Genomic DNA, 16,679 nt, shown 5'->3' on the forward strand with positions numbered 1-16,679 from the left:
AGAGCCTCAGTTTCCTCATCTCTAAAATAGGGATAGTAGTAGGACCTGCCTTCTGTGGTTGTTGTGAATGAGTTAGTATGTACACATAGTAAAAATCTTAAGTATTATTTAAGAAGAAAAGAGAGAAAAATTATATAAGCAGATCTTAGAGTTAGGAGATTTAGTTATACTGGGGAAATATCTCTCTCTGGCTACAGTTAACCATTCTGTGGAAGATCTTTTCTAGTCCTTAAAGGTAAACATTTGAACACTAACCTGAAAATGTAGGAGCTGAAAGAGTCTCATTTTATTCTTTGGTGTTGTATGATAAGATACTTGGCAGATTTCTTGCTTCGTTGTTTTTGGTGTCAGGCTAAAGCTAGGGTGACTTATTTCAACAACTCCCTTGGATTAGGGGTTAAAGCACCTGGATTTTATTCCCATCACTAGGTGAGCCCACAAGCTTGTTTCAGCCTTCTGTGCTGTCTCTCCACCCATAAGGTAATGGTAAGGAGATGGCTTAGAGGAAAGAGCAGGTCAGAGAGCACTGATGCGAAACCTGGGAGAAGCCCATTCACACCTGTGTGCTCCATCCGTTCATCTGTAAAATGCCGTTGATTATTATTATTAGAAATAATCTTTGCTACCAGCTCATCAGAAATGCCTGGCATATTGAGGTGATTTGATATTTGTAATATGTTTAGAGTTTCTTTGGAAGGAGAGTGCAACACAAGTGCCAGGTGTTTCTGCTCTGGGAGGAACTGGGTACATCACCACGAGTCCAACCACATTCTTAGTACATCATGCTGAGTATTATAGAAAAACCGAAGAACTTTAAAACAAGGTTCTTGTCTTCAAAGAGCATAGTCTACATAGGGAGATAAAAAATACACGTGGGGGCTTCCCTGGTGGCACAGTGGTCGGGAGTCCACCTGCTGATGCGGGAGACACGGGTTCGTGTCCCGGTCCAGGAGGGTCCCGCGTGCCGTGGAGCGGCTGGGCCCGTGGACCATAGCCGCTGGGCCTGCGCGTCCGGAGCCTGTGCTCCGCGGCGGGAGGGGCTGCAGCAGTGAGAGGCCCGCGTACCGCAAAAAAAAAAAAAAAACAAAGAAAACACATGGGACTATTCAATTCAACGTATGATTGAGTGCTAGAATGTGTGAGGCAGACAGAAAGTACCAGAAGAAGTTACAGAAGGAGACTATATAGGTGATAGCTTCTTTTTTTTCCTGAGGTGAATGTTTTCTGATGGCTTTGTCCATGCAAGATTCATTTACCACTTCTGTTTTACCAGTGATTCCCGATGTTTAGTGGGAGGTTACAATATGGTGTATGATCATATATTATGTTGAACTTGACAACCACAATCCGTTTTATAATCTAAACTGGAAAAACAAAAAAAGCTAAAGGTGGTGGGGGATAAACATACAACCTTAAATATAATCAAGACCAAAATATTTTTAGGATGCTTTCTCCCAAGGTCAGCATAGAAACATTCCGTAACATTGTATTCTATTTCTTTTTCCTGACTTCTTCATTTAAAAGAAAAAAACGTGATTATACGCACTCAGAACTTCCATAAATTCCTTTCATGGTCTCAGGTAAAATCGCTGGGACTGTTGCAAATTTCTAAATGAAGAAATAGACATTTAACACTTGACAATGATCATATTCAGTGCCAAGTCCTAGAATATAATGGACCCTCCCAATTTTAGTCCAGTTCTTGAGGCCTCTCAAAGTGTATGTAACACCTAAGCTACTTCTAACTCCCTTTGATTCTTTAGCCAGTAATCCTGCCTCTAATATCCTCATTCAATCCTGTACCCCATGGATAAGATACCAGAAGGTAGAGCGGGAGGTGCGGGGGGACAGTGGTTACCAAAAAACCACATTGGAACTGCCCTGGAAGAAGCAGTGACTGAAAGTGTATCTTGGTTTTCCCTGTTTAGGCTTCCCTAAATAAAGGGCTTTCTCATTTGTTCTCTGGCTAGGTTTGGGAATATTTTCTTGACCTTTATGCTTCAAATTAGCCTTGCAAATTGGCTCAAAAAATATCTTAGCCTTCAAAGATGTTCTTTTACCTTCTGCATTATGGATCATTCCCATGCTTACCCATGCCTACAGCTCCTGTCATTAAGCAGTGAGAACACAGGACACGTACTCAGCATAATTTAGTAGAAAGATGATAGAAATCAGGGGACAGAACTGATTGTATTGGCTCAATAGTTGATTTCAAAAGTACCTCCTTTAATGTCTCCCCACCCTGAGGCCCTGAGAATATAAACAGAGAGTAATTTGTTTCATGGTTTGAAATTGGGTTGGGTTGGTTACATTTCAGAGCCATCAGAGGTGAAACACCAGATAGTTGCTATGGATTTGGAGTACTCAGTGGTTTCAAAGCATTGTATTGAAGAAAGAAAAACCCAGGTTTTTGAGGGTTTTGTATTTGGATGTAGAGAAATGTAAGGGAGGATATACGGCTAAAGATAAAAATGTCTTTCTCATCTGCTTACAAATGCCTGGTACACGAAGCTTGGGTGGGAGGCTTGTATGCTTGGCAGAAAGTCTTAGTCACCCCTCAGCTGCATTAGCACCAGGGCCTTTTGGCCGGAATATGAACATCTCCCTTTTCTTTAACCCTGATGGAAGCTGAGGAACCATCTAGCTCTGCACCATCAAGTTGGCGGTGCTTTAGCCTTGGTCCTGCTGTAAGGGTGTTTGATGTCTCTGTTTTTGCTCTTTTTGCTCCTAGTGTGCCCTGGAGATGCGAGATTTTCCTTTGGCAGCAGGAGGCACACACCCAGAGAATGCTGGAGCCGCAAGGGGACAGGACCCACTTCCACAGCGGAGAAAAACAAAGAGGAAAAAGGCGTGCAGGTGGCCAGCGCTAAGGGACTCACCCAACAAGCAGTGGGCCACTGCCGCTGTCCTCAGCAGCTGTTTCTGCTGCAGCCCGAGAGGAACTCGGTGAGCCCGTCCCTGTTTGTGGCTGCAAGCTCAGGATTTCAATCAATGCATTCCAGTAACCCTAAAGTGAGGAACTCTCCGTCAGGAAACACACAGAGGTGAGGGCTAGGGCCTGGCCCAGCTGCCCTTTCGGGATGTCATAGTGGACCATGAATGCTCATTGGTGGAACAACATGTTGAATTAGAAGCGAATGGGGAAAGAAAAAAAGATAAGTAAATAGTGATAGAATAGTGAATCAGAGTTTAGGTTAGAGTTTTCCTCTGTTATTATTTGTCCATTATTACCTGGCCGCTCCTATTTACCACCCCTCTCCTCACCAAAACATAAAGAAAAAGACCTTAAAGACCAGCCAGTACAGTGAGCTAAACTTGGCAAATGAGGAAACCGAGACCTGGAATGGTGAGGAGGCCTAAGGTCCTAGAACTGAAACACCAGCCCCTGGACTCCCACCGTGAGGCTTTTTCCTCTGTTCCATGGAAGTTAAGCTGACGCCCTAAAAGAATTGTTTCCTTCTCCCCTGGCGGCAGTGGTTAGTGTGTCTGCTCTGGTGTGATCCTGCTTGTTCAGGGCGTATGTCCTGGAGGGTTTCCCTAACCTGCCAGTCATGGGCAGGTTTCCTCGCGCTCTCCTGGACCTGCTCGTATTTTCCAGCAGGGAGGCTAGTCTCCTGTTACAGCTGTTCCTTGTCATCAGCCGAGGGGCGGGTGGTATTTTGATCTTAACGATGTCTGTTTGTTTACTCTGAGCTAGTCTTAGTGTGAGAGTCATTTCTCTATGTACATAGAAACCGTTGTCCTTTGTTGACAGAAGCCCTAGAGATGGGTCCCCATGTGACTCTAGGGTTCCCAAGGCCTGGCAGGCCACTCTGCTTGATCCTCCTCTCTGTTGAGAGCTCTGAGATGAGAGCAGGGGAGGAGGGAGCAAGCAAGTGGCTGCGGTGAAAGGTGGGGTGGTTATTTAGTGGTCCAGGTCTCCTTGACCTGTGATAAAAATCAGTCCTCCCTAATTTGTGCTGCCCAGTTGCATCCGGTGTCTGATCTCCCTTTGTTATTTGTCTCTTTTAGTAGCCCTAAGTCAAAGCAGGAGGTGATGGTCCGTCCCCCTACAGTGATGTCCCCATCTGGAAACCCCCAGCTGGATTCCAAATTCTCCAATCAGGGTAAACAGGGGGGCTCAGCCAGCCAATCCCAGCCATCCCCCTGTGACTCCAAGAGTGGGGGCCATACCCCTAAAGCACTCCCTGGCCCAGGTGGGAGCATGGGGCTGAAGAATGGGGCTGGAAATGGTGCCAAGGGCAAGGGGAAAAGGGAGCGAAGTATTTCCGCCGACTCCTTTGATCAGAGAGATCCTGGGACTCCAAACGATGACTCTGACATGAAAGGTATGTCTATAAGATATTTGAGACTCAGAGGGAAGTAGGTATTCCTGAGGAAAGGCCTCTGACATTGGTGGATGCCAGAGAGCCTAATAGCAGCCAAGTGGGGAGAGTAGGTGCATCAGATTCAGGAGTTCTCGCAGTTTAAGATGGAACTATTTCTGGTCGTTTTCCTACTAACTGAAGAATAGTTTGGAACCACCTTGTTGACTTCTTGCTCTTGAGGATGCAAGCGTTTTAGGATGTTCCACGGCCCTAGCCACGTTCTTGTGGATGTTTCTGGCCTCCATACTCTTTGTACTTAAGTGTCAAGCCGGTAGCTCCAGTTTGTCTATGCCAGGGTCCACCCTGGAGCGGTCTTTCTGACACTCCTCTCCTCCATCAAATTCATCCTTCAAGACTTGGCTTTTGTGCACTCTGGCTGCCATTTGGCCAGAGTTGTAGGCACAAGAGGCAGCCCTGGCACTAGTCCAGGTTTGTCACAGTCAGTTTCAGTGTGGCAGGAACGAGTGGCTACATGTAGTAGAGATACAGTAGGCACCAAAATGGAGTGAGCCAGAAAGAGTATAGGACCAATGGCTGTGGTTTTAGGCTTTCTCCTCCTAGTATAAAATAAAAAATCTTAACTATAGGCCAGAACATGAAACTAGTATTCAAGCAGTGGAAGTGTTACTTCCCGACCCAAATTTGAAATGAGAACCTGGGTGATCGTTCCCCCTGTCTTTCCTTTCTTCTTTAGGTGTTTGTAGGAGGCCTGTTACGAGCGCCAGCACTATGCTGGGGGCTGGGGGTGCCATGGTCAGCAAAAGAAACAGTTGCTATCCTCAAGGGTTTGAATGCACCTAGACAGCAGATCATTAAACAATTACAGTAAATTTGATAAATGCTGAAATAAGGGGAGCTAGGGGGCTATGGGTTCAACTAGCAGGGGCAGCCAGTCCAGGAGGATCCAAAAGGGGTTTCCAGGAAGGAGGGACATTTATGCTAATATCTGAAGAATGCATAGTAGAGAAGTAAGGAGGTGGGGGAAGAGTGCTTTGTAATTAGTCATTTAGGGAGAAGTGTTTTTATAAATAGAAGAGGTTTCCTCTTAGCAAGGTACTTCCTCCTTGAAATTCTCAAGGTGTTTGCATTATGATGCTGTAAATGCTGGCAGAAAAAAGAGTTTTATTCTTTCGGTGACATGACTCTTTTCATTCTTTTAGAATGTAATTCTGCTGACCACATAAAGTCCCAGGATTCCCAGCACACGCCACACTCAATGACCCCGTCAAATGCTACAGTCCCCAGGTCTTCCACCCCCTCCCATGGCCAGACTACTGCCCCAGAGCCCACACCTGCTCAGAAGACTCCCGCCAAAGTGGTGTATGTGTTTTCTACTGAGATGGCCAATAAGTAAGTTGATGGCTATGTCTTGCTATTGGCGTGGCTTGCGTGTTTGGGCATCTAAGTTCTTACTCCCTTTGAAGATTGATCCTTTTTTTGCCCACTTGTATTATTACTTAAAGTTAACGCTACAGAAAGAGGTAAAATAAAATATAAAACCTCCCCACCCCTACTCCCCAGAAGCAACCATTGATGATACTTCCTTGGCTTTCCTTCCAGAAATTTTTTGTACTTGTACAAATATACATATATATACTTTTTTAAGCACAAAAGGGATTGATTGCACAATATACACTTTTCTGCAACTTAATATTCTTTTTAAAATGACACAAGTAATGTCCATTTTGGAATAATTAGAAAATGTAAACAACTAAAAAAAAAAAATCTCAGGAATTTACAGAGATAACTACTGTGAATATTTTGGTACATACGTCTCTAGTGGATGGATGGGTCAATGGATATTTATTTATTTATTTAAAATGTGAATATACCCTAGTTTTTTTCATTTAAGATTTTAAAAATTAAGATATAGAATGAATCTTGGCAGCCTTTAATTATTATTAGGTGTGAGAATTCATTTTACCCTTCTTGGGTTGGGAATTTGAACTAGGATGCTCTATAAAACACCTACTAGAGTGGATGGCTTTGAAGGAGAAAATCCTGGGGGTTTTTAGTACCTCTTTTGAGATTTGCTAATGGCTATCTTTTAATTTCAGAAGTTTGATGATAAATGATAGACAAATAATGAAAACCTTTTTCTCTTGATTTCTTCTCATTCAACATTGCTGGTGGTTCTTTATACTTCTCCTTCCTCTCTTATACCAGTTTAATCGGGTTAAAGTGCTTTAAATTTACAGTTAGTGAAATAGGAACAAGTCCTAGTGTGTGCATCTCTTCTGTCTTTGCAGAGCTGCAGAAGCTGTATTGAAGGGCCAGGTTGAAACTATTGTCTCTTTCCACATCCAGAACATCTCTAACAGCAAGACAGAGAGAAGCACAGCCCCTCTGGTATGTCATTTTGGAAACGGAATAATGGTTTAAAGGTTCTGCAGTGACTGTAAAGGTGGGAGATGGTGAATTTCACTGATAGGGAGATAGTCTTTTTTTTCTTCTCCCAGTTTTATTGAGATACAACTGACTGACAGCACCATATAAGTTAAAAGTGTACAGCCTACGGTGCTGTATACTGTATACTTTAACTTACATACGTGACGAAATGATTACCATCATCTCATATAGATACAAAATTAAAGACATAGAAAAAAAATACATTTTTTTCCTTGTGGTGAGAACTCTTAGGATGTACTTTCTTAACAGCTTTTATATAGAACATATGGCAGCATTCATTATATTTATCACGTTGTACATTACATTCTTAGTACTTATTTATTCTATAACTGGAAGTTTGTGCCTTTTGACTACCCTCCTCCAATTCTCCCTCCCCCAGCCCTCCCACTTCTGGTAACCACAAATCGGATTTCTTTTTCTATGAGTTTTTTTGTGGTCATGAACCTGCAACACTATGTGAGTTTGTGGTATACACGTAGTGATTTGATATTTCTATACATTTCAAAATGATCACCATGATAAGTCTAGTTACTGTCTATCACCATACAAAGATATTACCTACTCATTGACTGTATTCCCCACAGTGTGCATTTCATACCCGTGACTTATTTATTTTGTAACTGAAAGATTGTACCTTTTAATTTTCCTCACCTATTTCTCTTCTCTCCCCAACCCCCATCTCCTCTTTCAGCTACCTGTTTGTTCTCTGTATCTATGACTCTGTTTCTGTTTAGTTAGGTTTGTTCATTTGCTTTGTTTTTTAGGTTCCACATGTAGGTGAAATGATACACTATTTGTCTTCCTCTGTCTGACTTACTTCACTTAGCCTAAACCTTCTAGGTCCATCCATGTTTTTGAAAATGGCAAGATTTCATTCTTTTTTATGGCCAAGTAATATTCCATTGTATATATGTACCACATCTTCTTTATCTGTTCATCTATTGATGGGCACTTAGGTTGCGTCCATATCTTGGCTATTGTAAATAATGCTGCAGTGAACATAAGGGTACATGTATCTTTTCTAATCGGTGTTTTTGTTTTCTTTGGATAAATACCCAGGACTGAAATTGCTGGATTGTATGTTAGTTATATTTTTAATTTTTTGTGGAATTTCCACACTGTTTTCCATATTGGCTACACCAGTTTACATTCCCACCAACAGTGTATGAAGGTTCAATGGGAGATAATCTTGATGGTATAAACTACATTCTGAGCATTTAACCTAATTGTGTGGTTTTAGGCATATCACACTGCATTGGCCTTTTCTACTAACACGCTGATATATTGATGAATTACTAGGAGAGAAGAGGTACAAAATAAAATAGGAGATATTTAGATATCTTAGGATTTCCATCATGTAGCCATCTCTGGGAAATTCTGAATTCAGACCCTCTGTAAAGAGCAGGATTTTAAAAAATAGCAAACACTCTTGAGTTAACTGAAGAACAGAGAAAAAGCAGCAACAAAAACTGCAGTACTGGAGTACATGCTGATGATACCATAATTAAGGTCTCAGTGACTTTCAAAATGATTCTTATTTATTTCAAAGTGAGAGAACCATTGAATGCTTTTAATTGCTTGATATTTCCAAAATTATAGTAAATGTTAGTCTGTTTCCTCTCTGGAACTTAAGCACCTACTATAAATTACATTAGAAAATGCATATAATGGTTGTTTTAATGCATGTAGTGTTCCAAATTGAACCAAAAGATATTTCTTGTGTCTCACATTGTCAAGGCATTGCACCGAGTGCTGTGGGGACACTAGAGGTTCAAGATACAGTCCCTGCGTTCAGGAAGCATAAAATCTAAAACTTGGATGAGTCTTAAACGTGGGAAAAGTTAAATGACAATAAACGACTGAAGTGACAATTCAATACAGAATGGATGACATTTCGTCCTTGTTGTATATGAACATAGAAGTCCCCCCTGTGACATAGCAGGCTTAGGCTTTCCTAGGCCTAGGAAAAGAATTTCATGTCCCTCTGCATCTCTGCTACTCAAGGGTAGACGATGGATATATATAATATTTTAAATGTATATATTTTTAAATTTATTCTTTAAAAATATTTGTTTAATTATAATTTATATTGTTTTGGAATGCACGGGGTACATTGCAACTCAAACCGACATTTTATTGACTTAATGACAGATCTTAAGTCATTAAGACAGTTTTCACCTCCACCTTCTCTGGTACTAAAATGAAATCAGAAAAGGAGTTTATAAGGAGTGAATTGGGAATAGTCCAATCACCATTGCTCCAAATCTAAAATATAAAGGGTGGTACTAAACTGTTTCTTCTGTCACGGTCACCTTGTAGGAAATCAGTGACCACCCTTAACAACAAAACCAAACTTAAACTAGCACTGGAGAGAAAATTAAGGTGACCTCCACACTCCAGTTAAGGAGTCAGAGAGACAGAGGACACTGCAACATCCAGAGTCATCCAAGTTCAGCCAGTCTTACCCCACCAGTCTCGGTCTGCAGACACAGATGCGTGGAGAATACCAGCAAGTGGAACATTTGCATATATACCCACGGAACGTGAACTGTTCGTGTTCAGGGATATGTATGATGATTCCTGTACAAATCTGCGCCTTGATAAACGTTCCAGAGAGTAGGTGGGGATGTAAGTAAGAGTGAGTGTTAGGGGTTTGGAAATACAGTCTGGATTAAGCGAACAGGTAGGAGCAAGTGAACATCAAAAAGGGATCACGCGGCTCACTGGAGGCTGGTGAGAGATCCCTTGATGGAGTCGCTAGACTGGGCCTGTCTGTTCTTCATTACCGCCCTTCTCTAGTACCAGTACCTCCAGCAGTGCCGAGGTGTAGACCCAGAACATTACGAGTCCCTCTTCCAGACACTGACAGCGTCCGTGTCACCTATTGTAGGTGAGCGTGCCTTTACCCAGGACTTAGTATAGCATCGGTACTTAATAAATAATAATAAGGCGATCATCCAGCCTGTAGAAAGGGCCGCGTGCTGTCTATTGGAAAGAACAGATCAAGAGACACCACGAGCTAGATAGCCTCAGATTTCTCTGCAGACCCTTCCTGCCTGCAGATGGTCTTACTACAGTTAATGTACAAATTCTCGTATGGAATCAGTGATCACAAACTGAAAACAGAAATCGGAGATGTCAGGCCCCTGGAAACTCAAGGATAGGAGTACTTCACTAGTCACCGTGCCAGGGGAAACACTGAAGTGGAGCGGCCGTACCTCCCGCCTCTGACGGGCAGAGTACAGAGCTGGAGGTGAAAACGACTTTCTCTTTCAGTTGAAAACATTAGACTTTTTGATTGACAATGAGAAGTCTACATACCCAGTTATACTTTCGGGGAAAGAAAAAGGTGTTAGGTACAGCCTCCCACATACCAAGAAACTAATCTCTCCCTGAATCAGAAACACATAGTAGACATGTGATATCAAACCTGTTCCTCGAAATAGATACTCAAATGTATTCACTTTGGCAGCGTGGCTTTCCCTTGGCATGCTTTAAAGTTATTCAGCAAGGGAAAGAGGATGCCGTTTGACAGCAAAGTGTGAGAAAGAAATCAAAATGTCTGCATGTCCAGAGTGGGGTTGTACATGAGCAGTTTCTACAGCAAGTGTCAGTGTAGATTTATGTGGCTGGGACAAGTCCTTTATAACATATCTTGCTCTTTTCATTGCCCTTCTGTTCAGTTCACCAATGATTTTTAAAATCTCGTTTATCTTCAGAACACACAGATATCTGCCCTTCGGAATGATCCGAAACCTCTCCCACAACAGCCCCCCGCTCCAGCCAACCAGGACCAGACTTCCTCCCAGAACACCAGACTGCAGCCAACTCCACCCATTCCGGCACCAGCACCCAAGCCTGCCGCCCCCCCGCGTCCCCTGGACCGGGATAGTCCCGGGGTAGAAAACAAACTGATTCCTTCTGTAGGCAGCCCTGCCAGCTCCACTCCACTGCCGCCAGACGGTACCGGGCCAAACTCGACGCCCAACAACCGAGCAGTGACTCCCGTTTCCCAGGGGAGCAGTAGCTCTTCAGCAGATCCCAAAGGCCCCCCACCTCCACCGTTGTCCAGTGGAGAGCCCCCCCCGCTGGGAGAGAACCCCGACGGACTGTCTCAGGAGCAGCTGGAGCACCGGGAGCGCTCCTTACAGACGCTCAGAGATATCCAGCGCATGCTTTTCCCTGATGAGAAAGAATTCCCGGGAGGACAGAGTGGGGGACCCCAGCAGAGTACTGGGGTGTTAGATGGACCTCAGAAAAAACCAGAAGGGCCAATACAGGCCATGATGGCTCAATCCCAAAGCCTAGGTAAGGGACCTGGGCCCCGGACAGACGTGGGGGCTCCATTTGGCCCTCAGGGACACAGAGATGTGCCCTTCTCTCCGGATGAAATGGTTCCACCTTCCATGAACTCCCAGTCTGGGCCCATTGGACCCGACCACCTGGATCACATGACCCCTGAGCAGATAGCGTGGCTGAAGCTGCAGCAGGAGTTCTATGAGGAGAAGAGGAGAAAGCAGGAGCAAGTGGTCGTGCAGCAGTGCTCCCTCCAGGATATGATGGTCCATCAGCACGGGCCGCGGGGAGTGGTCCGAGGGCCTCCCCCTCCGTACCAGATGACCCCCGGTGAGGCCTGGGGGCCTGGGGGTGCAGAGCCCTTTGCTGACGGGATCAACATGCCCCATTCTCTGCCCCCGAGGGCCATGGCTCCCCACCCCAACATGCCAGGTAGCCAGATGCGCCTCCCTGGATTTGCAGGAATGATGAACTCTGAAATGGAGGGGCCTAGTGTCCCCAACCCAGCATCTAGACCAGGTCTCTCTGGAGTCAGCTGGCCAGACGATGTGCCAAAAATCCCAGACGGTCGAAACTTCCCGCCTGGCCAGGGCGTCTTCAGTGGTCCTGGCCGAGGGGAACGTTTCCCAAACCCCCAAGGATTGTCTGAAGAGATGTTTCAACAGCAGCTGGCAGAGAAACAGCTGGGTCTGCCCCCGGGGATGAGCGTGGAAGGCATCAGGCCCGGCATGGAGATGAACAGGCTGATCCCTGGCTCCCAGCGACACATGGAGCCGGGGAATAATCCCATCTTCCCTCGCATACCAGTAGAGGGCCCGCTGAGCCCTTCTAGGGGTGACTTTCCAAAAGGAATGCCCCCACAGATGGGCCCCGGTCGGGAACTTGAGTTTGGGATGGTTCCCAGTGGGATGAAGGGAGATGTCAGTCTAAATGTCAACATGGGATCCAACTCTCAGATGATACCTCAGAAGATGAGAGAGGCTGGGGTGGGGCCCGAGGAGATGATGAAACTCCGCGCCGGCGGTGCAGACATGCTACCTGCTCAGCAGAAGATGGTGCCCCTGCCCTTTGGCGAGCACCCTCAGCAAGAGTATGGCATGGGCCCCAGGCCGTTCCTCCCCATGTCTCAGGGTCCAGGCAGCAACAGTGGCTTGCGGAATCTCAGAGAACCAGTTGGGCCCGACCAAAGGACTAACAGCCGGCTCAGTCATATGCCACCACTACCTCTCAACCCTTCTAGTAACCCCACTAGCCTCAACACCGCTCCTTCCGTTCAGCGCGGCCTGGGGCGGAAGCCCGTGGATCTCTCTGTGGCAGGCAGCCAGGTGCATTCCCCAGGCATTAACCCTCTGAAATCTCCCACGATGCGCCAAGTCCAGTCGCCAATGCTGGGCTCGCCCTCGGGGAACCTCAAGTCCCCCCAGACTCCATCGCAGCTGGCAGGCATGCTGGCGGGCCCAGCTGCTGCTGCTTCCATTAAGTCCCCCCCTGTCTTGGGGTCTGCTGCTGCTTCGCCTGTTCACCTCAAGTCTCCATCACTTCCCGCCCCGTCACCGGGATGGACCTCCTCTCCAAAGCCTCCCCTTCAGAGCCCCGGGATCCCTCCAAACCATAAAGCACCCCTCACCATGGCCTCCCCAGCCATGCTGGGAAGTGTAGAGTCAGGTCAGTATGCTTTCATCCTCACAGTTGCACCTTAAAGCCAGAGATTGCAAAAGCCTGATGTACATCCTTTAAGAAAACTGGTGTCTTAACCTGATTATGCAACCAAAGGAGGTGGCTTTTGCCAAGATGGACGTAGCTGTGGCAGAGTGCGTAATCGGTACTTCCACGGGGTTATGCTCTTAGTGCAGAATATGTTTCTCGGATAGGACTGGGAGGAAAATGGGAAATGTGTGTCATTTCACTGAATGATTTACGTTTGCACAGTGAACTCACGGTGGTGCAATAGAATGTCTCAACAGTGGGTAAATGTGCCTTTAAATACTAGATCCACCCACTTCAAAGGGCTGCCCTTCATCATGTCAAGAGAGTCTGAGTATCATCCCAAGCAAAGAGGAGAGGCTGCTGAGAGACTTGAGTGGTTCTCGTAAATATGTGTTGACCATAGAAACTGTTACCGAAACATTCTCCTTGGTAAACTGCTGTTCTCAGAGATCAGCTACGATTTATTAGTATTTTCTTCCTAGGAGAAGCTCTCACTGATGATGGTGGTTTTGTGAACGGGACCAGAGGTGGTCAGTGGAAGATGAGCACTGAGGTATAAATACTAGGTCTGTGCTGTCTCCACTTGAGGAAGACTAGAATCAGAATAGGATAGGAGATTTATCCTCCCAAGCTCAAGTGTGTCTCTCCGTTAGGTAGCAGTTCACAAAAGCAGTACAGTGGAGTTGCCCCCTCAGACCTTTTCAGTTCAGACATCTTGGTGGCAGAAAATCAATCAAGAGCGTGTGTAGGGCGATTCAGTTAGTACCTGGGGTGGGATTGCTAATCTGGCTTCCTAGCATACTAACGCCTGAGTCGAATTCTAAATTGTGATTGGCAAGGGAAAGAGATCCATAAGAGTTGCCTGTAACCCATGGTTTTCCCAAGTTTGAACTAATATTTCTTATGCATTCTTGGTGCGTTTGTCTTCCCATCTGCTGAGCTGTCACCTCCATCTCACACTGCAGTCTCCCTCTGCACACACGCGGAGCTTGACTAGAGACTGATGATTCATGTCCTGGGTCTAATAACACTGTCCTGTTCATCTGTCTCATTCCTGGCCCTGCTCGTTCATAACGATAGGCCCAGTAGCTTTCAAGAGAAATCTAATTCCCTGCCCTTTTTTTATTTTGCTTTCTTCTCCTAGGTGGCCCCCCACCTCCTACAGCCAGCCAGTCTGCCTCTGTGAGTATCCCGGGAAGTCTTCCCTCTAGTACACCTTACACCATGCCTCCAGAGCCGACCCTTTCCCAGAACCCACTGTCTATTATGATGTCTCGAATGTCCAAGTTTGCAATGCCCAGTTCTACCCCGTTATACCACGATGCCATCAAGACTGTGGCCAGCTCAGATGACGACTCCCCTCCAGCTCGTTCTCCCAACTTGCCATCAATGAATAATATGCCAGGTAAGAAATCAGGAAGATAGGATATGGAGCTAGCTCTGGACAAAGGAAAACTTCTTGAAGTCTTTTCTTGATGGCCGGACGTTCACCAAGTTGGAAAAGTATACTATCTGAGTTAGTTTCAGTAAAACTAAAGTGTCTTGCCTAGAGGAAGAGAATGATCACAGTATTTTTTATTAGCTTAATTCAGAATTTGTTGATAAGAAAGCAGGCTTCTTTATAGTTCTTGTCACTTTCTTATGGAAGTTTTGATGCTTCTGTGTACCTAGATGCTTTTTTTTTTTTTTTTTTTTTTTTTTGGTGGAGGTTGGGGAGGTCCTCCTGGCACATAACTGAGAGCGGTATCCTTTTAACATGCTGATCAGAATGTCTTTAGTCCTCAGATATTTTCCTGGAAGGGCAGCCTCAAACCACAAGCAGCCACAGGATTTCAGACAATGGAAAGCCCCTATTTCCTAGAGAATCGCTTTCTTTAGAACTAGAGAGAATAAAATTCCTCCCTTCCCTACTCATTCTGTTCTCCTTCACCCCTACACCTCCCATCTCCCCAAATCTCACTAATAGGACATGATCTGGGATGGTGAAGGTGGTCAGTAAAGAGACCGTGACTTTTGAGCCATGGGTTTCTGGTTCCAGTTCCATTCTGATTGTTAGGGATGCTCTTTATCATCAAGCACCATCCTTACCATTCTCAGTGGTTAACTCCATGGAGAGACCAAATATTTAAATGTCCCAGAGACCATAGTAGAACCTGTGTGTTTTCCTTTTCCATTAAAAGTTAGCTTTTCTTTACCGTTTCACGTAACGTAGAGTTCGAAACGCTCTCTCTGTAAGGTAATATAAAGTAGTGATGTCAAGTATCGATTGAAAAAGGCCTGTTTGGTTTCCTTGTTGTTATTGCTGATTCTTAGACTCATAGGACTGATTAGTCCTCTTTCTCTGAAAAGGACCAATACTAAGCCATCCAGGCAAATTGTTTTCTTCTGTATTAAATGTCTCCAATGAAGAAGACTGTACTCATTTGCATATTCACTTGTAACTTTTCACACAGGAGACTTTCTTCCTAGCTGTCTTCTATATACCTTTATGTCCTACAGTTTAAGACTCAATAATATATTGTCTTGTAGAGCTGTTGGTTTGTGTGCCCCAAAATGTATTATAATCTTATTGAGGGCAGAGATTGTGCATTGTATGTTTCCCCAGCACAGTACCGTGCACACTTGATGCACAATAGTTTTTTTGTTAATTTGATTTATGATAGTTTTCCTGAGTTGCTTTCGGTTAAGTTGATTCCTTTGATATCTTTGTTTTTCTAGGACTGGGCATTAATACACAGAATCCTCGAATTTCAGGTCCAAACCCCGTGGTTCCAATGCCAACCCTCAGCCCAATGGGAATGACCCAGCCACTTTCTCACTCCAATCAGATGCCCTCTCCGAATGCCATGGGACCCACCATACCTCCTCATGGGGTCCCGATGGGGCCTGGCTTGATGTCACACAATCCTATCATGGGGCATGGGTCCCAGGAGCCTCCGATGGTACCTCAAGGACGGATGGGTTTCCCCCAGGGCTTCCCTCCAGTTCAGTCTCCTCCACAGCAGGTTCCATTTCCTCACAATGGCCCCAGTGGGGGGCAGGGCAACTTCCCAGGAGGGATGGGTTTCCCAGGAGAAGGGCCCCTTGGCCGCCCCAGCAACCTGCCCCAAAGTTCAGCAGATGCAGCACTTTGCAAGCCTGGAGGCCCAGGGGGTCCTGACTCCTTTGCTGTCCTGGGGAACAGCATGCCTTCAGTGTTTACAGACCCAGATCTACAGGAGGTCATCCGACCTGGAGCCACCGGAATACCTGAGTTTGATCTGTCTCGTATTATTCCATCTGAGAAGCCTAGCCAGACACTGCAATATTTCCCTCGAGGGGAAGTCCCAGGCCGTAAACAGCCCCAGGGTCCTGGACCTGGGTTTTCGCACATGCAGGGGATGATGGGCGAACAAGCCCCCAGAATGGGACTAGCATTACCTGGCATGGGAGGTCCAGGGCCAGTGGGAACTCCGGACATCCCTCTTGGTACAGCTGCATCCATGCCAGGCCACAACCCAATGAGACCACCAGCCTTTCTCCAGCAAGGCATGATGGGACCTCACCATCGGATGATGTCACCAGCACAATCTACAATGCCCGGCCAGCCCACCCTGATGAGCAATCCAGCTGCTGCCGTGGGCATGATTCCTGGCAAGGATCGAGGGCCTGCCGGGCTCTACACCCACCCTGGGCCTGTGGGATCTCCAGGCATGATGATGTCCATGCAGGGCATGATGGGACCCCAACAGAACATCATGATCCCCCCACAGATGAGGCCCCGGAGCATGGCCGCTGACGTGGGCATGGCTGGATTTAGCCAAGGACCTGGCAACCCAGGAAACATGATGTTTTAAGCTGCTAAGATTGGATGTGCCGATCCTTGTCAAGATGAGATTCCAGGTCCTGAGAGCTGCTTTG

The 16,679-nt window shown here is 45.8% G+C and overlaps 2 protein-coding genes across 2 annotated transcripts; both read left to right on the forward strand.

Moving 5' to 3' along the window:
• Positions 1–2,743: 2,743 nt before the first annotated feature.
• On the forward strand, positions 2,744–2,950 carry LOC136139907 (uncharacterized). Its single transcript, XM_065898216.1, has one exon. It carries the CDS (start codon positions 2,744–2,746, stop codon positions 2,948–2,950), a length of 207 nt encoding a protein of 68 aa, XP_065754288.1.
• Positions 2,951–2,991: 41 nt separating this feature from the next.
• BCL9 (BCL9 transcription coactivator) lies at positions 2,992–16,615 on the forward strand. Its single transcript, XM_065888447.1, has 7 exons — positions 2,992–3,044; positions 4,012–4,328; positions 5,528–5,717; positions 6,617–6,716; positions 10,496–12,737; positions 13,924–14,184; positions 15,498–16,615. The coding sequence occupies exons 1-7, from the start codon at positions 2,992–2,994 to the stop codon at positions 16,613–16,615; spliced, it is 4,281 nt and encodes a 1,426-aa protein (XP_065744519.1).
• Positions 16,616–16,679: the final 64 nt, after the last annotated feature.

This window comes from Phocoena phocoena, chromosome 1, assembly GCF_963924675.1.
Source record: "Phocoena phocoena chromosome 1, mPhoPho1.1, whole genome shotgun sequence".
Lineage (NCBI taxonomy): Eukaryota > Metazoa > Chordata > Mammalia > Artiodactyla > Phocoenidae > Phocoena > Phocoena phocoena.

Excerpts from the sequence above, each read along its gene's own strand:
- LOC136139907 (XM_065898216.1), top strand. The coding sequence starts at position 2,744 with ATGCGAGATTTTCCTTTGGCAGCAGGAGGCACACACCCAGAGAATGCT.
- BCL9 (XM_065888447.1), top strand. The coding sequence starts at position 2,992 with ATGCATTCCAGTAACCCTAAAGTGAGGAACTCTCCGTCAGGAAACACA. Across the intron at positions 6,717-10,495 it reads AGAGAAGCACAGCCCCTCTG|AACACACAGATATCTGCCCT; the intron begins GTATGTCATTTT and ends GTTTATCTTCAG. Across the intron at positions 14,185-15,497 it reads ATCAATGAATAATATGCCAG|GACTGGGCATTAATACACAG; the intron begins GTAAGAAATCAG and ends TTGTTTTTCTAG.